The sequence below is a fragment of the Limanda limanda genome, chromosome 3 (genome assembly GCF_963576545.1).
Source record: "Limanda limanda chromosome 3, fLimLim1.1, whole genome shotgun sequence".
NCBI lineage: Eukaryota > Metazoa > Chordata > Actinopteri > Pleuronectiformes > Pleuronectidae > Limanda > Limanda limanda.
Window position 1 is genome coordinate 9,652,999 of NC_083638.1, and position 23,063 is coordinate 9,676,061.

A 23,063-nucleotide genomic window follows, 5' to 3' on the forward strand; every position below is an offset into this window, starting at 1 on the left:
TGTTTAGAGTTAGTTAGTTTAGAGTATTGTTTACAAACAAACAAATACTGGTGATATAACCTCTTCCTAAGCTCCGCCCCTGCTGGACTTCCGCATTTATAATCCTCCTTCCGGTGGTTTACGTTCAGGAAGGTGAGTGTTTGCCTGTTGTCATTAAACTAAACACCTGAGTGGTGGTTCTAATGTCATTTAACGCTGATGGTGATGATGACAGCTCTGGTGAAGGAGCTGATCGTGTCAGGCGAAGTTACTGGAATGAAAATAACCGTGAGGCTGATTCACTGAGATCAGGACTTTCTGCAGCTGCTCCGATGTGAAAGCATCTTATAGAAATAAAACCTGAGCAGGTGGAGAACAGACAGGACGGAGATGGTGCGGTGACTGGGAGGTGAGGGACTGGGAGGTGAGGGACTGGGAGGGACAGGGAGGTGAGGGACTGGGAGGTGAGGGACAGAGTGACGAGACGAGATCAGCTGACTGATCAGCTGACGATCAGCTGCTTTCACATGTGTAGTTTCTGTGTCACTGGTTTCAGTGGTCTCATGACACCGGGAAATCCCCGTAAAGTTGTGATCTCACAGGTTGTTTTTCCACATCATTTTACTGTGACATCATTTTAGAGTTTGTCTCCTAATTGACACCAAAGTAAAGTATAGTAACATTGTTTCATATCACAACACCGATACTAACCACCATGTTGTAAACTTTAGTATTTCATCATCACCACAAATACTTATTATATTTATCTATACTCGTTAAAAAATATATTCGTATCATATTTTATTTATTGTATATATAATATTATACATATGGACAGATGAAATATACATCATTTTGCAATCGTCCTGTGCCTCTGCACTTTATCTACCCCTCATATTCATATTATATACATATTTTTGTTAATTTTATTTTATTTCAATGCCCAGTTTTATTCTGTTTTGTACTTATCTACCTTGGTTTTCCCTGGTATGTGATCAGTATAGTTTATCTTATCTTATTTAGTTTGAGATGCACAAGTTTAATCATGAAAATAAATAAAACCCAAACCCATTCTATTACATCCATGGTTTTCCTTATTGTCATTTCATTACTGTGTATGTGTTGTAGTAAGTGGGGAAACCAGCTCTCTCGGCACAATGAATGTGAGGAAAGTGGAAAAGACAGTTCTGAGTGTGGAGCAGGGAGAGGGGGTCGGTGCTCGTGTTCGCAGGAGCATCGGCAGAGCGGAGGTGAGTCATTCAACATGTTAACGTCACACAGTTTTCATCCAGTGAGCTAAAAAGGAACTCAACACAGTTACCATTCATGAAACACTGTGCATGTGTGACTTCCAGCTGAGGAACCTGGATCCCTTCCTCATGCTGGACGAGTTCAGAGTGAGCAAGCCAGCAGGTTTTCCAGATCATCCTCACCGAGGATTCGAAACAGTAAGTGACACCTGACTGTAATTCTGAGGTTTGCATTCAATGTAAGGGAGTCAAAATTCCTGCTTTTATCACCAGATGGCGACAAAGGGACATTGTAAGCTACTGAACCACTTTGCTTTCTACAAATGATCATTTAGGTTTATACATTCTAAAAAATTATCCAGAAAGCCAGAGATGTCAGCGATAGTATAATTACTGTATAAGCTGCTCTGTAATAATAACTCGCAAAATAATCTATTTTTGAAATAGAGGAATTGTCCCTGCTTCTGTTGTCTTGTGGCCTTTTTTCTGCTAAGTTTTTCAGTTTTGTGTTTATTTTGAATGACTCCACCACAGCGGTGTGAGGCCCGGGCATCCAAGGATACAAGATCTTGATGTTTTTTGAGTTTTTATCCCTTTCTCTTCTCTGGTTTAGAATAATTCAAGCGTTTTTAATTACATATGTAAAACCTCCTCATTCAGTCCAGTTCAGCTTCAGGCCTCATACATATTATAGGTTGGTTTTTTTCCAAGTCTTGATGATTTATTAATTGAAAAATGCATTTGTGCAAAGTTTGGAAAGTTCACAGATAAGTTGCACTAGTCATTTTTAACAGATATAATGTCTGTCTTCCTTTCTTATCTTTTCTAATATTTTTTCTTTAATAATAGGCAGAGCTTATCTGGGCAATACAAGTTTCTGCTTCATGTCCCAATAAAGTGGAACATTTCGGATAAAACAACTTTTCATTTCTGACTCGAAACTGGAAAATATGATCATTTCTTCTTACTCTGGCTCCAACTTCAGTTGTTTTTGAAAATGGCTTCATAAATACTTTTCTCTCTCATAGAAACACGAGCCAGTCAAGTATTTTCTCTTATTGTAGTTGACTGTCATCTTACTTGGACACCTGGCCAATCAGCAGGCTCCTGAATATCTCTCTCAGACAGATTTCCATCCATCCATCCAGAGACAGGTCGAGCCAATCACAAGGCTTTATCTGAAATAGTGTGGGTTTGATACTCTGACAGACAGAGATGCTCCCCTGAAGCATCTTTGATAACATGATGTGAAAGAGGTCTAATCCATGCTGGGAAATACAGTTTCTCTAAACAAAGAACAAACTACTGCACTTACAGCGTTTTGTTAATGTGTAATATCACACATCCCGTTGCTTTGATTGGTTGTTGGTGGGCGGACAGATGATGCTCTAATAAATGTCACTATATTCCCAAGTTATTCTTGCATGCGTCTGTGCTGCAGTATCAGCAGTAACTCCACCGCCGCGCTGACTGAAGGGAGCTAATGTGGCAGGTCTGACTTGAATCTTTGAAGTTGAACTCTGAACATTGTCCTCAGATTGCCAGACTTTCCTCCAAGCATATTGGATTTGGCAGATGCAACTTAAATCTCCCAGTGTGGGCGGACAGCACTAGGCTACACTCCCAGCATGCCTTTCAGCAGGTGTGTTTGCTCACACTCACATGGCGTTTGAGATCGCACAGCTGCTGAGACAGATCAGAGGCAGCTCCCTGCAGGAGCCTGAGCTCTCTCCCTTCACACAGATGTTCACCTTTGAACCCGTGACCGGAGATGCAGATCTTCTCTTCCTGTCCAGTCTGACCACTGGAGCAATGAAACAAGCGCACACGTGCTTTCAGTGTTGAAGTTACTGTAGTTGTGAAGCTTGTTGCAGGAGATTATAAAAGAAGGTATTTTCCTTTTACTAAAACGTTATTGACTCGAGCTGTTAATTTTTTTAAAAAAAAGGTTAAACTACAATTACCACGCCTCTGCCAACTAGTGCCGTTTCATACTCATATGAGATCACTGTGACCTTGACCTTTGACCACTATAATCCAAGCAGTAAATATTTGAGTCCAAGTGATCTGGTTAAAAATATGTAGAAATTACCTAAAAGCAGATTCAATAGACCTTTGACTTCCCAAGTGTGTAAATCAACAATTTGTGCCAAATTGAAAAATTTTCTCTGGTAGCATTTTTAAGCAAGGATGTTTTTTGTGAGATCACCTTGACCTTGACCATTGATCACCAAATTCTAATCAGTGTCATCCTCGAGTCCAACAAAACGTTTACACCAAATTTGAAGGATTTCGTTCAAGGTCATTAAGATCCCCAAACCATTATACCTAAATTAAAAAATATTTGACTTAAAAACAAATATATAAATAATAATTTGGTCATCTGAGGTCACATTGCCTGAAGTTACTGTAGCTGTTAATGTTGCATGTGTGTGTTTGTGTCTTTCCTCAAACAGGTAACATATGTTTTAGAGGGGATCACGGCCCATGAAGACTTCTGTGGCCGTTCTGGACGACTGCATCCTGGAGATCTGCAGGTACTACATGACTACTCATAGAGTTCATTTTGGTTTATCGAGGGTTTATTTTTTTTAAAGAAATAGTGTTATCTTAGGAAATGTTTTATTTTATAAATGTTACAGATTAGCTTTTTTTGACCAAGAGTTGAATGAAAAGGGTCAAACTCTGTTCTTATAGCATGACATTAATATTTAAAACCATTCTTACTGAAAACATGAACACTTGAACAAACATCAGTGTAATAAGAACAACCTCAAATGACACAAATGTTGAGAAAAATGTATCCTACGTGTGCTTTGACTTTTTAATTAGGTTCATGTCTCGTCCACTAACATGGAGGACGCTGGGTTTATTCGCTTTACTGGAGCCGGCCACTAGGTGGTGATGGAGATGCTTTGGCTTCACGTTTGGGGAGCCGTCATGTCTTCCATCTTTATTTACAGTCTGTGGTTTTTAACATTCAATATGAGGCTACAGACAGTTGGCTTCTGCGAACGAGCACCTCTGATAATATACCATCATACTGCCTCACAGACATGAGAGTCGCCTCATGTATTTCTCAGCAAGAGGGCTAATCAGCATATTTCCCATAATGCCAAACAATTCCTGTAACCTATCCTCCAATAGATTTGTGCTTCCTGTTTTTGAAATGATAAGATACACGTTATCTAACTGAGGTATTGTTCGTTATCTGTGATCTTCATCTCCTAATTGTAAATGTGGAGAACAAGTTCTTAACAGGAATCGGGACCTGCATAGCAGAAGAGGAGTTAAGCCTTTACCAATCCCCACAAACTCATTACATATGCATCATGATGTTGTGCACTCACACTAATTGGATATCATGCCCTGTGGGTTGTTTCCTGTGTTTTTAAAGTTGTAAAGTTACACACACATACGCACAAACACACATGCACGTAGGCTGCTGACTCAGCTTCAATCTGTAGCAGAGGTTCAGTCAGTTCAGCTCTTACACACCATGTGCATGCTCCGTCGGGCCGGGCGTCACGTGGGAGCTGCAGATGCTCAGACAGACGCCTGTCTGTCCTTCAGGGAAAGCTCAAACTCCATTTCAGAATAAAACATGGCCTCGTCAAAGGAAGCGGTGAAGACATTGGGCCAACTGAGGAAAATCCTTCCCCTAAGTTTTGGATGAGTTTCGCATCTGTATATTTAGATTTAACGGAAAATTTATATTTTAAAATCACCCTTTACTCTGCCCAGAAACATGGTTGAAATAAAGCTGAGCTGTAACTCAGGTCTGTGTTGCCTGTGTGGTTTTCTAGTTCTCCTCGGTTGTATTCTGCATGTTTTATTATCCAGCAGATCCCTCTCCCAGTAAATACCCAGCACGCAGCAATAAAAAAAAAGCAAACATCATGATGAACAGTCACAGATGAATTATCATTGGCTGGCAGCATTAAAGCGAAGCTCGACAGTGGAAATTTCCATCCGGCCCAAAGGGAAGTGAACTGTTAAAGTGAACTTCACTTCATCCAGTGTTTTAAATCACTACCTGATTCAATATCATGACCAGAGTTACAGCAACACCTCATTTTGTTCCACAGCATTTCATCAGAATTGTTTTATTTTATTCCTGCTGCCTATAGATTCATACATCGCTCATGGCTTTTGATTATCTTATACAATTAATATCAATATGTATGTGGTGTGTTTCAAATATGTCTCCCTGTCTACCAGTGGATGACTGCAGGACGGGGGGTGGTCCATGCTGAAATGCCTGTATCAGAGGAGCCGGTGGTGGGCTTACAGCTGTGGGTGAACCTGCCGAGGCGAGACAAGATGGTGGAGCCAGCGTACCAGGAGCTCAAAGGCTCCGAGATTCCCAAACGCAGCCAGGGAGGGGTCACAGTCGCTGTTATATCTGGAGAGGCTCTAGGAGCAAAGGTGTGTGTGTTTGTGTGTCTCTACATGTGTGTGTGGATACGTCTACTTAATTTGTGTATGGGGCTGTGACGTCACCGCAGCACCATTCAGTAAACCAACAATCAGTCACTTTACTTTCCTGGTAGCTGCTGATCTCATCCTGATTGCTCATTCGCTGGAGGCCTGAGGCAAACAGGAAAAACTGACAAACATGTGCGTGCAATAGTGTGTTTGGGTCTGTGTGTGTGTGTGTGTGTGTGTGTGTGTGTGTGTGTGTGTGTGTGTGTGTGTGTGTGTGTGTGTGTGTGTGTGTGTGTTTGGGTCTGTGTGTGTGTGTGTGTGTGTGTGTGTGTGTGTGTGTGTGTGTGTGTGTGTGTGTGTGTGTGTGTGTGTGTGTGTGTGTGTGTGTGTGTGTGTGTGTGTGTGTGTGTGTGTGTGTGTTTGAGGGAATGCCTGTTAACCACGCTATTTGACCAGTGTTAGTGTAAGGAGTGTCCGTCTGAAAAGAGGAAACAGAAAATGAGAAGCAGATTGTCTCAGCCTGTGAGAGTTGTAGTGCATGTGTGTGTTTTATTGTAATGTCCAGGGTTACTGTCGGGCAGGAGTATCACTGATAAACATCGATATCTCTGTATTCAGTGTATTTAAACTGTATAAGACTCTGATTTGTATCCAACGTTACAGCTCAACTTGGCCTTGGTTTTATGTTCATACTCAATAAGACAACACTCAGTTTTATAACAATATACAGTCAGTGACGTGTGTTTGGGATGAGTCACAATATTTGATTATAAAAACTGACCGTACATTGAGCAACTTAAAACCTAAAAACTTAGACTCTTACAACCAAATTAGAGAGAAAACACAGGTTTTTAAAAGATTGCCTCCTTTCTCCTTGCAAGTAGAGCAATCCTGGTTTGTCCCTGGTGAATCAAGTTTGACGTCATGAATTTGCCAGAAGCTGAAACGCTCAATTTGTATTGCCAGTGTTGCTTTTTGCACATTATGAAGAAAAAACATATCGCTGTTGCACGTTGTTCCCAAAGCACTAGTACACATGTGTTGATGGCTATTTACACGCCAACACTCTAAAGTTCAATGATGCTGCATTAGCATCTAGACTGCCAAAATAGCGAAGAAGAAATTGGCGCATTCATCTAGATGTCATGTTACCATCACTCCCAGTGTGTGCCTGAGCCGATAAAAACCCATTTCTACGGCAGGGCCTTTTGACCTCAGAGAGACTGTTTCCACTCCCTTTGCAGATAAAATCAGATGTTAGTGCGTGTGGGGGTTTTTACCTCAGGGACAAAACTGTCAAAGGACAAACAAACACAGAATTACTTTTTAAAAGATGAGATTTATTTCAACAAAAAAAGGGAACATTTAGTAGAAAACTGGTCCGTAACATTTACTGAGGGAGACATCTGTGTCTTTAACTGCTAAATGTTCCCCTATGTTCACCAGTTATTTATTATGTCCCTCATTTGGTTTGGAACAGGTGGTTTGTTAGTAGTAAGTGTACCTACTTTTTACATTGACTTATATTCAATGACTAATTGATACTTTTTCAAAATAATTTGCCCTAAACTGCCCAATTTTGTCAGATCAATCTGTGAAAAACAAGAAATCTTTATGGATTCATATTTCTAAAAATGTAATAGACATTCTTTTTCAAAACAAAAAAAAACAATAAGCCAGGCACTGTGATTTCCTTTGTGTTTTCAGTCAGCTGACTTTCTTTAAGGTCATTTGCATTAAGTGCAGATGTGGAGTAAACTCATGGACTCGATTAAAATTCCACATGTGCTACCTGGTGCACTGTGTTGCTCACATCCATACAAATAAAAATGAAAACACAATGAGCTGTGGAGGGACATAAACAGTAAGTCATGGAAACGGCAATAACTTATTCTGACTCTGAAGAACAGGACGATTGTGGAGCTGAAGCAACGCAGCTGAGTTCACAAGCTGTTTGCAGGCAGCAGATGGTTCTGAAGTTGTAAACAAACGGCCACCACAATGTCAGTTTGTGGGAGTATGGCCTCTTTAATATAAAATATTTACTTTGTGATTGAGTCTGTTTGAACGTTAAGACCTTTTCTCTTTTTTCTCCAGTCCAAGGTTTTCACGAGGACACCGACCCTGTATCTGGACTTCAAGCTGCAGGCTGGAGCCCTGCATGTGCAGCCAGTCCCTTCAGGTAGGAGAACATTTCTTAATTCACCACAGCGTTGGTTAATAACAAGAGTGGTCCATCATGATGCATCTAATGGTTGCTTTGAGACTTATTACCACAACTTAACAACAGAACAGTGTGTGACAGTTGAAATATGACATAATATGCAAAGGAAAAGTAATTTCACCTACTTTGCCCATTGTTTTTAAAGTCTGTTTGTCGTTTTGTTCAAAAAGCAGATTCCCCAGCAGATCAGTGAAATATCATAAACAATATTTCAATATTGTGTTCACAACTCCCCCCCCCCCGTGGACACAAGAGTAATTTTAGGTTTAAGATCAAAGAACTTTTTTAATTGTTCACCATCTTTATTAAAAATACAAATTTTTTACACTATTTGTTTTTTGTTTAACAGGATGGACTACATTCATCTACACGTTATCAGGATCCATTAACGTTGGTGAGTGGAGAAAGGCCCAGTGTTTAGACCCCACAAACCCTTTTTTGCCTTGTGAACGAGATTTCTTAGGACTGGCTCAAGAGAATTTAAAAAAAAAAAAAAATAGATTTTGCTGGTCTAAGGTCATCGGCGCCTAAAAAAAGAAGTTATTTCTTTACCAGTTGACACTTGGACTCAAAGACCTCTGACTTCAGTTGACAGAGGTCACAGTGACCTCGTATCACCACCCTAATATTCTCCAACACTTCAGATTAATATAAAAAGAAGAAATCTGACATAACCAGGGTTCTGAAAACTCTCTTTAGCTGGATATGATGAATTTATGCCCTCTCACTTCTCTGTGAATTTGATCAATCCCTCACTTCCCTCGCTGCTTGTCTGGCTGTGACGTGCGATATTCACGTTACAGTTACGTGTGTGTGATCTCCGTCCAATCGCAACTTCCCTCCTATGCAAAGCCAGAAGGCCCATGTGTTCTGCTTTAGAGCTTGATGGATTCATACTGTCACTGAACCATGATGTCTTCAGACTTCAGACTAAAGCAGCTCAATCTGAAAGTTAACCAGCATCACTGGGAAAAGTATTGCGCGTTTGTAAAATACGACCGGCTTAGAGTCTGGCTTTAGATCAGTCACCTAATCCACATGTAATAACTACGCCCTGTTGTATCGATGCTGCTCTTTGACATTTGACTGTGAAATTCTGCATTTCCTGCTTCCTGGACGGCATCATGTGATGGAGGGAATTCCCCTCGCATGAGAACGAACCCTTTCAGAAGCCAGACTCATTGTCCGAGGCTTTGTTGGTTTGTTGAAACCTGTTGTTCTCGGTCAAAAGTCCCCCTTTCATCTTCTGTCATGAAATTTCATTATGATTTGATTATTCTCCGTCGGTTCGCTGCAGGACGTCACAGACTGGGTGTAATTGCTGACAGATGTTTTGATGACACGCAAGGATGAAATTGGCCGCCGGGATTAAAGACGTTATTTGAATCTTGAGTCTTGAACTTTGCATGTAGTCTGGCCAAATCAGAACCAGCTGGCTTTGATGAATGCGTCCACCACGAATGGAGGTGTCTGGCTCGCTCAGCGTTTAGAGCCAGTAAGTGATGAAGTGTGCGAGCAAACTGCTAAACAAGGCCGAAGTGTTTAAAACATGCAGGTGCCTTTTATTTCATTTTAACTCAAAGTGTTTTCGTTACGCTTTGAAGAATAGTGGTAGCTTGAAATGAAAATGAAATTGTTATTAATGATGCACAACATCTGTTCATTGACTGCAAGTTATCTGGTTCTGGGTGAATAATTAAATGGTAATATTCCAACATATGAACAGGTGGCCGAGACGTCTTAGACAAACACATTGACAGAAAACACGAATGCAAAAGTGGTTACCTGTACCGTAACACCTGAAATACACGAGGCTCAATTTTTATATTGGCGTCTGACATGACTTCTCAAACAGTTCCCCTAACATAGCAAGAGAAAAAGGTTGACGGTAGGAAATCCAGCGTCGCTCTTTTCTGTGGTGGTTTTGTTTCTGTTGTGTGGCTTTTGCATTCGTGTTTCCTGTTAATACGCTTGTGTGAGACGTCTTCACCACTGAACTATCGCCCCTAAACCCTTAAACTCTAACAGTGTGGTTTTTTCTTTAAATTTCCTCCACTGAGAAGCTTCTCATGGATTCCACTTTTCCAAAAATGCATAAAAAAAGACCTCAAAGACCACAATCCCAATCATTCATTTTTTATAGCGTGTGTGTTTTAAATGGCTATTTCCTCGCATTATCATTGACAGACTGTTAAAAATAAAGAGGTCTAGCATTGTTTTAAGCACAAAATGTTCCTGTTATACAAAATGTTCCTGTTGTCAAGGCCCAGACCCGGAGCAGCAGGCGGTGGCGTCCCATCACACGGTGGTGTTCGGAGACGGAGACTGTGTCAAGGTTGAAAACAAGGTGAGTTCTCAGTGTTGAGACGACCAGTGGCTCCCAAACGGTTCTCCCTAGTGTCTCGTCTGGAACCTTAAAAATATTTCATGCCTTTTTTCATAGTTTGTGTTTAAACAAGGTTCTACAGGACATTCAGAAGTGACAGCAACATTTAAGGAATAGTAAATAATAGTAATGGTAAACCAGCCAAATTAACACCCTGAACCATAGGCTGTATGTAAAGATGGACATGACAATTTCTCAGTTGCCCCCTGGTGGCTGGCTGCAGTATAGGCCATAAACCCTTCTTCTCCATGTTAGTTAATGTAACATGAACCTCAAAAAAGTACACATCAAATACCTTTTCTCAAAGATAGTTTGTCTCATTTAAGGTTATTCTTTTCTCACTGATGTTTGTTCAGGTGCAGGTTTTTCCAGTAACTTTAAAGCTAACTCTTTTTAATAACTCATTTGATCCTTAAAAAATGGGGACAATCGTTATTGACAGGTTAAGGGTCAGTTAAAACAGTTTAGACTGACTCACAATTTGTCGAGCACATATATTGGCACGATCCTACGCTCTCTGCTTTCTGGATCCAAATGATACCTACTTGTCTACCTACCTAATCATATGTTTAAACACAGATTTATGTTGGGACTCTGCTATTTCTGTTTACCAGGTTTGAATCGACTAGTTTCCCTAATACAGAGAAATGACTGTCAATCCACTTCACACACACAAAGACGATAACACTGCCTCTTCTTTCCTCCTCAGGGCTCTGAAGTCTCTCATTTTGTGCTCATCGCAGGAGAACCGATCAAAGAGCCTGTGGTACAACGCGGTACGACATTTCATTCCCTCCATCCCTCTGATCAAATTAAATCCTTGATGTCACATGTGTAACGTAATCGATAGCTGTAATGTCATTATTTGCAATGTTGTGTTTGTCTTTCAGGTCCATTTGTCATGACGACAGAGGAGGAGATCAGTCAGGCCATCAGGGACTACCAGAGCGGAAGGAATGGCTTTGAAAGAGCCGTAAACTGGAGATCCAAGATCAGAGACTCTTTCTAAATCAGTGGTGGGAAACCTTCACCCTCCAGTCTATGAGACAAGACATATATACAAAAAGAAGCAACAACTCGGAAATATTTTTGATTTTAACAAATAAGATTTAAGAAAAGGGTTTCAGAAACAAATGACCAACTCTAGCTTTTAAAGGTTCCCTGTGTAGAATTTAATGACACTTTGTGGTGAAGCTGCGTGTTACAGCTGAATCCCCCTCACCTCACCCTCCCCTTCCAAACATGAGAGAGAACCTGTGGTATCCATCAGTTGTCATAAAAACTCAAAAGGTGTTTAGTTTGTCCAGTCTGGGCTACTGTAAAAAACATGGCGGCCTCTGCAGAGAGGACCCGCTCCAGATGTAAATATAAAGTATTTTAACATAGAGGGCTCATTCTACGGCTAAGGAAACAACAATTCATGCAATTTAGATCAAACACACTAGGACTATTTACTAGATAGAAAAGAAAACATCCCTTTCCCCTTAATCTTACTCACTGGACCTTTAAACCTCCTGAGCTTCCCACAGAATTGGGGGCCGCCCAGGTAGTTATTAAACATGTTTAAAATATGGATGATTGCATCAGTACTTTCCAAGTGGAAACAAACCAGAGGCGTGTAGAGCTTTTGAAATGGTGACAGAGAAACAACATACTGTACGTCTGCGTTGGACAGCTGGGTTCGAGGAAATGTTTTTCAGTATGTCGCAAGAATACAAGTCCCTGAAGAGCGTGTCTCACATGACTAATCACAACCAGATAATTATTAGCATTACAAGCTAGCATAACCCTGTAGACCCATATTAAACTGAATGATAGATGGGGCGTGTTGACCGCGACTACACAACCGTTTTCTCATCCAGACTCGTTTCTTTTGCCTTTGGTCTATATCTCTACAAAGTGATTTAGCTCTCACTCTACAGAGAGATTGGTGCCCAACAAGGTAAACAAGCGAGTTTAGTGTTGAGTGAGATAACAGCTAAGAAGCTGAACCCTCCCTGAGAAGGAGAGATTGTGAAGCCTTGTCTTGTTGTGACTGTGCAGCTGCTTGCACCAGACAAAGTCAAATTTTCCTACTCTGTAAGAACAAAAGCCAGGAGATCAATGTGCTCCAGGCAGTTGGCGAGAGGTTTCAGGAACTGAGTTATTAACTGAACTGTTTAATGTGGAACCTGCTGATGTGCCTGCAACATGAAATCATCAAGGGGCAAAGTACAACCACCTCCCTCTGCTTGAGTTCTATAAACTACGTACGTCATGAGGATTTTCCCATTTTGAGGAAGCTTACACTTAGGTTTGAGGTATTAGAGAACTTGATATACACTGTTAAAAAAGTTCTCTCAAATTTCATCTTTTCCCCCCTAAATTAAATGTAAATGCCATAAAAATACTTTTTAATTATATTTATTAAAAATATGAACCATAGAATAAAAGTTATGCATTAATTGATAGCAGGAAATTAAAGATTTCTTTAACAGGATTATTTCATTATTCAAGGGCCTTGAAGTTTAGATAACATTGAATTTAAAGTAGAAAAATATAGACTATGCTGAATGTAATACTTGTATTTATGTCTGTGTTTCAAAAGAATCTCTGTTCAATAACTTATAACTTTTTTTTTTACGATAATTTGACGCTAAGTGGCAACTTTTGCTGCCAAACTTTACCGTTTTGCAGTTGTTTTTTGCAGTGTACTGTCTGTGTTGGGTAATTTAGTGTGGCCCCTGAAGGACGTTATGAAAACTGAAATTGTTCTTGACAGGAAAAGATTCCCCACTTCTCTTCTAAACCCTCCTGTTGCCTCTAATACAACAAACTGTCTTTCTTGTTATAGAAACATATTTATGGGGGTGTTCGATGTTGAACATTGAACAATGGAAACCTGTTTCTTTTAGAATATGTGCTGCATGTGTTTACAGGACATTTAGCATTTTACAGCGTTTATTTTAACTTATTACACCCAAGTGCTTCAGGTGGGAGTGAATGACATGCCCCAGTGTTGGCACAGTGGTCGTTTACCCCCTCTCCCTTGTAAAATATAGGTTTTATGGAAAATGTGCCCCTAACTGCTCTTTCTCCCTTCCCCTATTAAATTTAACCTTTATCCCAGTTTCCTTCTACTGTTTGAAATACCACAGTTGCATTGCGGTTATGAAATTTGTAATAGTTGCTTGTACACAATGTAATGAAGATAGTTAACATACACATACTGTACTTAAGGTATAATGGTTTTTCCAAATGTTTATATACCATAAAATTTACTGAAGACAAACATTGACTGTTGTTTATTATTCCAGGAGTAGTCAAAATACAAAATACAACAATATAGCACAATTTTTTTTGGATTTTAATAGGATTTGGTTTTGCAGTCGACAGAAAATATGCTCTTCATCCTTCACATGCAAATGATGAATGTATGTACGCAGTTCTCACATTAAATCCATTATGTGTGTAACATGCTGAGTCAAATGGGCCTGGATGGGCGAGGGGGTGGGGTGTCGGTGGGACAGGGGTGGTGCTGGACTCCTATTTCCCCTCACACGTTACAGAGGTCTGGATCACATTTAAAACACATGTTACTGCTCTTTGGCTGGATGCGGTTTGGCAGCTCCGGAGGAGAAGACACTGATGGGGATTTAACAGGCAGGGGAACTGATTTCTTGACACAGACATTAAAAAAAGCAAGAAGGGAACACTCCAGCAAATAAAAAGGAACATTCGGAGGCAGCAGGAGCAGCAGCAGAGGGAGAGACATAAGGGCAGAAACCAACATTTATCTTTTTATTTTTTTTTCAGAAAGGTCGTGGAGGAAGGCGCTGTGTTGAACCTCAGGGTCTTTAGTCGGACAAACCACATAAGGATCTGGAGAAGTGAGGTTGGGACAGACGGAAAGTTTATTGGACAAATATTCGAACTAACGGTTAAGGGAAGCCAGCAGCCTTTTCATGAGGTGGGAATATAACAAGGAAAAGTTTGAAATAGAAGAATTTGTTTGAGGCCCCGTAACACGTCACAGGCCTTGAACACAGACTTTATTGATCAGTGAGTCTTCAAGGGAATCTCGGCTTCTGTTTTTACTGAGGAAATTACCCACCTCTTACTCCTGGTAGTGTTGCTGTTTAACAGGAAACCTCCGGTGCTGCATCAAAGCTCCGGCAGCAAGAGGTACACGTTTTAAAGCCTCTTTAGCATTCTCCATTTGGTGTCTGGGGTGCTGTGACAGGTCACGTCTGGCTCAGGCACACACACACACACACACACACACACACACACACACACACACACACACACACACACACACACACACACAAACACACACTCTCACGCTCAACTGTGCAGCTGGAGGATCATGAGTTTGTGTTGCACATACCTGCGCTGAAGAGACTGAGTGTGTGTGTGTGTGTGGTCTGAGGGACGGAGCTGGTCTGGGAAACTGAGTCAGAGAGGCAGTTCTAACTGCTTTCTGTCAGCAGAAAAGAGGAGACAAGTTCATACTGCTGAGTGCTTCTCAGAGCCGGCGAGCAGAGCCAGAGGGATGATGATGAGGATGAGACGGACCCTGTGCAGACTCTCCTGCTTGGTGACTCTGGTGGTGGAGCTGAGCTGGATCAACGGGGGCCACAGCATGCACAGACCGGAAGAGAGTCGGGTAAGTGCGGCAAAAAAGCTTTGTGTCTCAATGCTGGACCGAGAATCAATGTTGGCTTCTCGCAATTCGCTGCTTCTGTTTGTAGTTGATGAGAGATTTTGTTCCCATTGGGAGAAAAATAACTTGTAATTATGTGACATTGTGCCGGGAGCAATTACTGATTAGTCTTGATTTCACTTCTTTTTCCTCCTCTTTCCTTTTCCCACCCACTGTTACATAATCCTCTTGACACTTGACCAGATGCTGCGAGTGCAGTTCACTCACCTTTGCTCCTGTCCACTGATAATAAAACTGCTGTGATATAAATCATGTGTCGTTGCTACAAGACAAACCGCACGTGAGCGACGTAGCCCATCTGCGAACTCTCCCCCCGTCTTTACCTCTCTTTCTTGTCATCCCTTTTTCTCAGGCGCTCTCTCGCTCTCTGTTTCTCATTAAGTGGGTCTATCCCCTGGTAGAAGCTGCGGCGGGGAAACCTCCCAACTTTCTGTTCTGTTGTTCCTCTGATTTAAGTGGAAGCAGTCGGCCGGCCAACCTGCCCCACCCTCTCTTCTGCAACACACTGAACACATCAGAGGGCTCGGATCATTTACCAGAGCTGAAGAAAGCATTCGCAGACAAGTGCATGTATATCCTCTGTGACGTGCCTCCGCCCCAGTAGCAGAACTACCATCCAGTTATCCGGCTCTGGCTTTCCTGCCTCAAGAATGAGCCTGGGAACTCCTCGATCGTTGCTCTCCCATCCTCAGCTGACACCCTCTTCAAAGTCTATTAAAATTTCAACAAGTTACAAACAAAAACAGAACTGTAAAAATCCCTCACACGGGACATCATTATGTTATTAGTGCTAGCAGTAGCTGATCTTTTTTTTTTTTTAATGAGGATTGGGGGAGTAGACAGGGACAGTAAAAACTTTATGGGTATCTGCCATTGCTCCCAATGGCCACTTTTACTCGTCTCCACTTCCTCCCACATTACAAACGTGACGCACATCTTGTACAGGTTGAGTAGCTCACAGCAAGTGGAGGTGAGGAATCTAAATCCCGCTGAAACCACCCACCTGACCGAAACGTGACTCAGAAATAACACTCGACCATTCATCAGTGTGAATAGAACTACCTACAATCCTAGAAACCATCTTTAGGAAAATGTGTCTGTTGATCTATTTTGTAACATTGGGAAAGCAGGGTTTGAGCCTCATACTGGTCGTTCCCCTTCCCAGTCTATTTGCCTATTCCAATCTATTCTGCTTCCATTTGTCCTGGTTTGTCATCATCATGGGGACTTTGAAGTTCTGTAACAGCACAGCTGCTTTTTATGGCTTAATCTAAGATCTGAATCACTTGCTTCTTTCTGTTTACTGGTAATTGTGCATGTGCATGTGGTTAAGGACACTGCTGCCTCCTCTCAAAGTGCAAGCTGGGGATTGGAAGTTGAGGGTCCATGTATTTTGAATTTTTTGTCTTTAAATCTGTCTTCATGTCCTCTTCAATATATATATGTATAATCTTTGGTAAAAGAGACTTAAAGGGTGTAAATGTGTAGAATTTAGTTACACCTAGTGGTGAAGTTGCATGTTGCAGCTGAACACCCCTCACCTCACTCTCCGCTTCAAACATGACAGAGAACCTGTGGTGGCCTCTAGTCATCATAAAAACTCAAAAGGTCTTTAGTTTGTCCAGTCTGGCCTACTTTAAAAAACATGGTGGCCTCCAAAAAGAGGACCCGCTCCAGATATAAATATAAAGTATTTAAATATAAAGGTCCCATTCAAGGTAGTGAAAGCAACAATTCGTACAACTTAGATGAAACACAGTAGTAAAAAAAGTCACTCGGATTATTTTATATTCTGCCAATTGAATCCCTTTCACCCAAATCTCACACACTGGACCTTTAAGAATGAACAGTGTTCAGAGACAGAAAGGCTCAAAGTCAATGTGGAACAGACACGTGCAAGTTGCTGCTTCAGCTGCTAATAATCACACTTTTGACCGACGTGTGTGACAGTGTGAGTCACAGCAAGTGTAATGAGTGTCACCCAGTGTGTGACGTCGACTCCCAGTGTCTCCACAGCAAACGTCACATGAACTCAGCAGAAAATGACGTACGTAAACAAAGAGATTTCCTTTCACATAAAAAGAACGCAGCAGGGGATTGTATTCGGTAGCGTATCCAGGGGGCAACATGTAAATCCTGCTGCGGAATCACGTGTTTTTGTTTCCATGCACATTGACATCAGCCTCAGTCGTCTTTCCAATCTTCACTATTGTCTTCTGTGTGTATGCCTCCTCAGTTCTTTGTGTTATCTTTTTGTTCTTCTCTCTTTTTGCATGTTAGAAACTTCATTAACACGATCACTCACTCACTCACTCGCGGGGATAGCTTCCCGCTGTATTCTCACACTCATTTTCTGGACATTTTCCTAAGGGGCTGGCAGGAAAAGCAACTGACTCGGACATGTGCTTTCTCACATACACAATCCCTGAGGAAAATGTCCATTGTCGCATGTTCAGTGCATTTTGAATCCAAAGTAGGTCATTTGCAAGATTTGAGTAGATGGGCCTCTTGTATTTTGCTTCCAACCCAGTTTACATGAAACTACTCCTGCTTCCAGACTCTTGGCTTCTTGTGTCCAGCTGTGGCCTCATCCTGACTGCTGACTAATGCTGCTGGCCCAGAAAAGTGTTGCAGTCATTTGGTGTAAATCCCATAGGACAGAATTTATTCACATGTGTTTATATTGTCCTTCAGGTTGTGATCGTAGGCTGCAGCCTGTCAGTGTAGGTCCTGTATAAGTTACAGGTGTTTCAAACAGAAAGCAGCCTTCGAGGAGCATACTTAAACTCATGGATTGCATGTGCGCAGTTGGGTTTTAACCCTAACCCCCCCTCCCTCTCGAGTCAAAGTGGGTGTCAATGACATTATTTTACGTTAGCTCTAGTAACGTTATATCAAAAGTAGTTTGAACATAAAGTTTTTTTTATACCGCTCATCCTACAGATCCAAATGAATGTTTTAGACACGAGACAAATGATGAAGTCCTATTGAGACGTCTGTTAGATTTCATGTTTGTTGACTATGAATCATGACAGAGGTTTTAATATCTACTGTAGATATGGTGGAAAGTATTTTTCAGTCATCATTCGAGTTGCCTTTTCCTATTACAATAATAACAATACAATAATTATTATATTAATACTTTTTTGATTATAGTTTTGAAACTTATTTTACTCAATATTTAATATTTTGAAAGCAATTGTATTGTTTATCAATATCATTTTCTTCATCATATCATGCATATGATGTCAACAAAAAGTTATCCAATAATATCAGTTTATTGTATTGTTTAGTGCAAACTTGAAGATTGACATTTAGCACATCTGTGTGTGTGTGAAAATAAATAATTGTGTGATTTTTATATACTGTGTAGATAAAAGAGGTTCCTATTAATATGAACCATAATTAGGTTTAAATCCAGACATGTGGTCTGTTCACAGCAAATCTAAGAACTGAATCCTCCAAAGACTTGACCTGACCTTTAACCTCAAATCAACTCAAGCCTTGAGTTTAAATTGTGAGGAGGAGCTTATAATGGGACCATGTGACCAGATAGAAATAGACAAATGTCAAGGTGAGATGTTAATTGTGGCCTGTGATCCCAGCAGGCCATGAAGGGAGAGTGGGAACAAAAGGTGCGATCGGCCTCCAGCCTGGACGAGCTGCTGAGGCTGGAAGAGTTTCCTGACTGGAAGTTGTGGAAATGTCGTCTGAGGCTGCAGCAGCCAGAGAGCCTCTCCTCTCTGCCGTCAGGAGGCTCTCACCGCTCCACACGCTACGCTGCCGAATCCTACAGCCTGGAGATACTGAAAGGTCGGATAGAATGGGTCGATCCTGTTCATGTCTATGTGTACTGATGAGATTATTTACACATGTATGTCTTGCTTTCAGCCATAGATGAAGAGTGGCAGCGGACTCAGTGTATGCCGAGGGAAACGTGCGTGGACGTGGCCAAGGAGCTGAGCACTGACTCATCAATGTTCTTCAAGCCTCCTTGTGTGTCCGTCCACAGGTTTGTTTGACCTGAAATCACAGCTGCACAACTTACAGGAGACATTTAAACATGATGTTTTGGATATTACAGCTCTGAGTCAGCTGCAACAGCTGTATGTTTCCTGTAAATGTGGAACACATGTTCTGCAGTGGTGTTTGCACCAACGCACGTCACTTTACCCAGATGTGGCTTTATTTTCCCACTGACAGGTGCAGTGGTTGCTGCAATCAAGAGGGCCTCACCTGCAGAAACACGTCCACTTTGTTTGTGAACAAAACTGTGAGTGAGCCAAACTGAAGAGCGGCTACACTTCTACTGAGGATTTAAGTTTCAACACTCTTACACCTGTGCATGTGTGTGTGTCTGTGTGTGTGTGTGTGTGTGTGTGTGTAATTCTGTGCGTTTCAGGTGCTTAGTATCATTCCATTCAACTTTTTGCCGGAACCGGTGCTAATAAAAGTGGCTAATCACACAGAGTGCCGGTGCATGGAGCCGCCAATTATACGACGTAATGCTCAGCCTCACAGGAGCAGTGGGTGAGTCTCACACCTCAGGTCCACTCTGTTTCCTCTGGTGAATCATATTCCTTCTAATCCATCTGATTTATCGGCAGCTGCTCTCCGACGAGCCAGCTCTCGGCGTCGCAGGACTCCAGGAGACTCTGTGCCAGGGGGTCGATCTGGGATTGTTCCGCTGACAGATGCATACCTTACCCTTCCAGTACACCAGGTGTGTGTTGGCGTGTGTGAGACTTTTCATGTGATGAAACCCAATGCACTTGAAATCGTGAACGTCAAGATGAAAAGTGATTTCTCGTACTTCTACTTACATGCACTCCCCGTTTATTACATGCGGCTAAGAGTTGCCACTCAGTTCATGGATGCCCGACTGTGAAATAGATGTGGAGCGCTGCGACTGTGTTCCCAGACCGGAGCCGACCCCGGAGCCAAGACCGGCCCAACGCTGCCAACGCACCAGCACCATCTGTGCCCTCAGTAATAAGCGTTTCGATCCAGTCGGATGCAAGTAAGGCCAACCAGACAGATGCTTCAGAATAACTCCTTCTTTATTGAATCTAGTCTGATATAGAGTTTTTGATTTAAGCAACAGGTAAAATGATAAAGGGAAAATGTTATCAATAAATAAATAAAATAGCACCGAGTCGAGCACAGATCTCGGCCAAGGCCCATAGTGTTGTATCCTTTTTGTCAGATCTAGATCCGCAACAAAATTCATCATATTCTCTTGGATTTACTTCAAAAACTATCACACTGATAGTGTCTCAGCTACTCCTTCTAGCCCTGTGTTGTTCCTACAGCAGCAGATATGAAACATATTCAGATTTTTATGCTCATCCACACTCAGCCTTCACAGATGCTCACCTTCTAAATATGCCTGATTTTTTTTCCATCAAATCCATGAAGTGCTCCTGAGAAAGTGACTAAATCTAATGCCTAAAAATATAATTTCCTAAAGCGGACAAAAGTGGATAAAAAAACCTTCCTATATCTGTGACTTTGTCCGGATACGCTCCAAAATGTCATGAATTTTTCCTTAAAAGTTCAAAAGTTGAAAGGGTTTTATTTGTCATGTATACGATCCTGTACAATGAAATTCTTACTTCCTCTTCCTCAAAAACAAACGGACAGGGGTGAAAACATAACCTCCTATAGGTGGAGGGAATTTAACAGGAAACAGCGACAGTAAAAGGATGAGTTATTAGAGTCGGTGAGGACAGCAGCTACGTGCAGGGTGAAGTGAAATAACAGTTTCTAAATGACCCGTCTCTTATTCACAGGTGCAGACCGACCAAGTAGAATTCCACCGGGGAAGTAAATGACGACGACCTGCTCAACAGAGAAAAAGGCAGAGAAAAAAAGGCTCATAATTTATTTACAGTCCTATTTATGCTGATCACTTTAACTAATTATGATGATATTAACTCACAAGATTGTGTTAATTGATTTTACTTTAACATTCTTACCCTAAGTCTCAATCAACGTGTCAAGTTTGTTTTGTACATTTGTTCTTTGTGCACTGAATATGTAGTTTATATTAAAAGATTATTTTTATAATTTGAATTTGAAATGAATGTATGAGTTATTGCTGAGCTCCTATCCACCTTTTTTGTCAACAACAACACCCGGTTAGTTCATTTTTGTTACTTCTGAAAGATAATAAGGATACTTTAGAAAACATGATTCACCCTCTGTGGAAGTTTTTTGATTCTTAAATCTCTGAGAAAACGAGAAACTTGTAATGCCCTTGTTTGTTTTTTTTCAACATGTCTATCATTAGCTGTTCGGTTGAGTTGAGGTGTGATACTCGGCAACGTTACCTCTTTGAAAAAAAGTTTGTCAAGGTAATGTAATGAATTGTGGGAGCCTTCATTCATCGGGGATGTAAGGACGCATTTACAGGAGCCGTTTAAAATGGAACAGCCTTGTCACGCCGATGCTATTCAATCAGTCTTTAATTGAATTAACTGAACTGATTCTGTAGCTGTGTACACCTCGCCTCGCCCAATGTCATTTACAATTGGCACCCGCTCCCTGTGACCGGCAGCACATTGAGATGATTGGTGCACGGACAATGAGCCTAAAGCATTATATCATTAATGCTCTCAGTTATACAAAGAAAAGGACAAATTGTCCACATGGGCAAAACGGACCAGTACGCAGACTCAAGGCATAGATTTCTGCCTAATGTGCATCCACTCAATAATACTGATGTGGAGAAAGAGATCACAGCTGCAAACAAGTATTTTTACATTTGTGATTCATTTAGATCATTGTACATCTTTTTTTTTTCGATTTGTCAAACTTTCTATTAGAGTCACACACAAATAAAGCCAGACTACTTTTAACCAATGTTGCTAAACAATAAAAACACATTTTTATAAACAATTAAGCAGCTGTTTCGCTAATGTGAGATTTGCTGCATTGCTCTTAGAACCTGTGAATATTTTTTTAGCCAGATGGTGGCAGAGCTGATAGAGATCTGCACCTCTATACATTTTATACTGGATATGTATTTGAGCTTCCAGGTGAAACTCCATATTCTCTGATAACAAGGACCATGCGGACTGTAAATACAGCATCTCGTAAAAACATGTTAGCCATTTGTAAATGTGTTGATTTTACTGTTGTTGCTTGGTGAATGTATTGATTTCCAGTTTTGTATTCCTCTATATCACCTGTAAAATGTAAACATCAAAGCGTGTCTTATACGTGCCTCCTTATTTTCTTTGACTGGATTTTGTGACCATCATATATTGATTTAAGATATCATAATATTTTCCTGTCATTATGTCTCCGATATTTTGTCAACTTATCCAACCACCTCAAACTCCTCATACAAACACAACCTTCATCGCTTCTCTCTGCTCCCATCAGACGGCCCGTGGCCACTAGAGGTCGCCCAACAAAACCATTTTTGCATTGTTAAAAGCTGCTGAACCTGTCAAAGCTTGTGACTCATTATTCTTCATTCATCCAATTTATGACTTTCTAATGTTCTAATTCTCTTATCAGTCACCACAGACGACAAATGCATCAAAATAAAAAGATATAACCTTTCCAATAAAGGTGAACTTTTGTGGAAAACATCAGATACAGGCATTAACAAGTATTCATATGTATCTCTTATTCCAGACTATAGTATGGTGGGTTGTATGAACGTCTGTTTGTGCGTGTGCGTGTGTGTGCAGCCATGTTGGATGATGTCACTCAGGTATCGTCATCCTGTTTTATGATTTTAGAATTTTTATTCCAGCACAAGCAACTTTGTGGAATGTACGCTTTTAATGTTTATGCCAGAGACATTATGCAAAATCTGTTTGTAGCTTTAAGATCATTTCATGTCTTTTGTTTTTTTTTTGTTTCAAATAAAATTGAAAGAAAGGTTGGAGGTTTATTTTTATGTAAACCTCAGTGAAAAATATATCATTTAAATTAATAAATACAAAAACAACAATATATCTCCAAAGAAAAAAACAAAACATAAAACGCTTTGAATCCTGAAATGTCACAAAGCTAAAAAATTTTTTTTAAAAAGTATCCAAAATTAAATCCATAACATGAAATCCAAAACAAATA

At 40.8% G+C, this 23,063-nt stretch overlaps 2 protein-coding genes across 2 annotated transcripts; both read left to right on the forward strand.

The window, feature by feature from the left end:
* The first annotated feature begins 106 nt into the window (after positions 1-106).
* Positions 107-13,375, forward strand: pir (pirin). Its single transcript, XM_061068194.1, has 10 exons — positions 107-132; positions 1,108-1,229; positions 1,335-1,427; positions 3,686-3,766; positions 5,451-5,657; positions 7,755-7,839; positions 8,231-8,275; positions 10,146-10,228; positions 10,977-11,043; positions 11,158-13,375. The coding sequence occupies exons 2-10, from the start codon at positions 1,137-1,139 to the stop codon at positions 11,274-11,276; spliced, it is 873 nt and encodes a 290-aa protein (XP_060924177.1). The 5' UTR covers positions 107-132; positions 1,108-1,136; the 3' UTR covers positions 11,277-13,375.
* Positions 13,376-14,804: 1,429 nt separating this feature from the next.
* Positions 14,805-20,819, forward strand: vegfd (vascular endothelial growth factor D). The gene is made up of 8 exons (XM_061068901.1): positions 14,805-14,921; positions 18,590-18,785; positions 18,864-18,984; positions 19,176-19,245; positions 19,375-19,502; positions 19,580-19,695; positions 19,827-19,992; positions 20,765-20,819. Exons 1-8 carry the CDS (start codon positions 14,805-14,807, stop codon positions 20,781-20,783), a joined length of 933 nt encoding a protein of 310 aa, XP_060924884.1. The 3' UTR covers positions 20,784-20,819.
* The last annotated feature ends 2,244 nt before the right edge of the window (positions 20,820-23,063 follow it).

What these genes read in the sequence shown, in the direction of transcription:
- pir (XM_061068194.1), top strand. Translation starts at nt 1,137, where the DNA reads ATGAATGTGAGGAAAGTGGAAAAGACAGTTCTGAGTGTGGAGCAGGGA. An exon ending in GAGAGGCTCTAGGAGCAAAG is followed by an intron (nt 5,658 to 7,754) that starts GTGTGTGTGTTT and finishes TTTTTTCTCCAG; the next exon opens with TCCAAGGTTTTCACGAGGAC. An exon ending in TGTGCAGCCAGTCCCTTCAG is followed by an intron (nt 7,840 to 8,230) that starts GTAGGAGAACAT and finishes TTTGTTTAACAG; the next exon opens with GATGGACTACATTCATCTAC.
- vegfd (XM_061068901.1), top strand. Translation starts at nt 14,805, where the DNA reads ATGATGAGGATGAGACGGACCCTGTGCAGACTCTCCTGCTTGGTGACT. An exon ending in CTTTGTTTGTGAACAAAACT is followed by an intron (nt 19,246 to 19,374) that starts GTGAGTGAGCCA and finishes TGTGCGTTTCAG; the next exon opens with GTGCTTAGTATCATTCCATT. An exon ending in CAGCCTCACAGGAGCAGTGG is followed by an intron (nt 19,503 to 19,579) that starts GTGAGTCTCACA and finishes ATTTATCGGCAG; the next exon opens with CTGCTCTCCGACGAGCCAGC.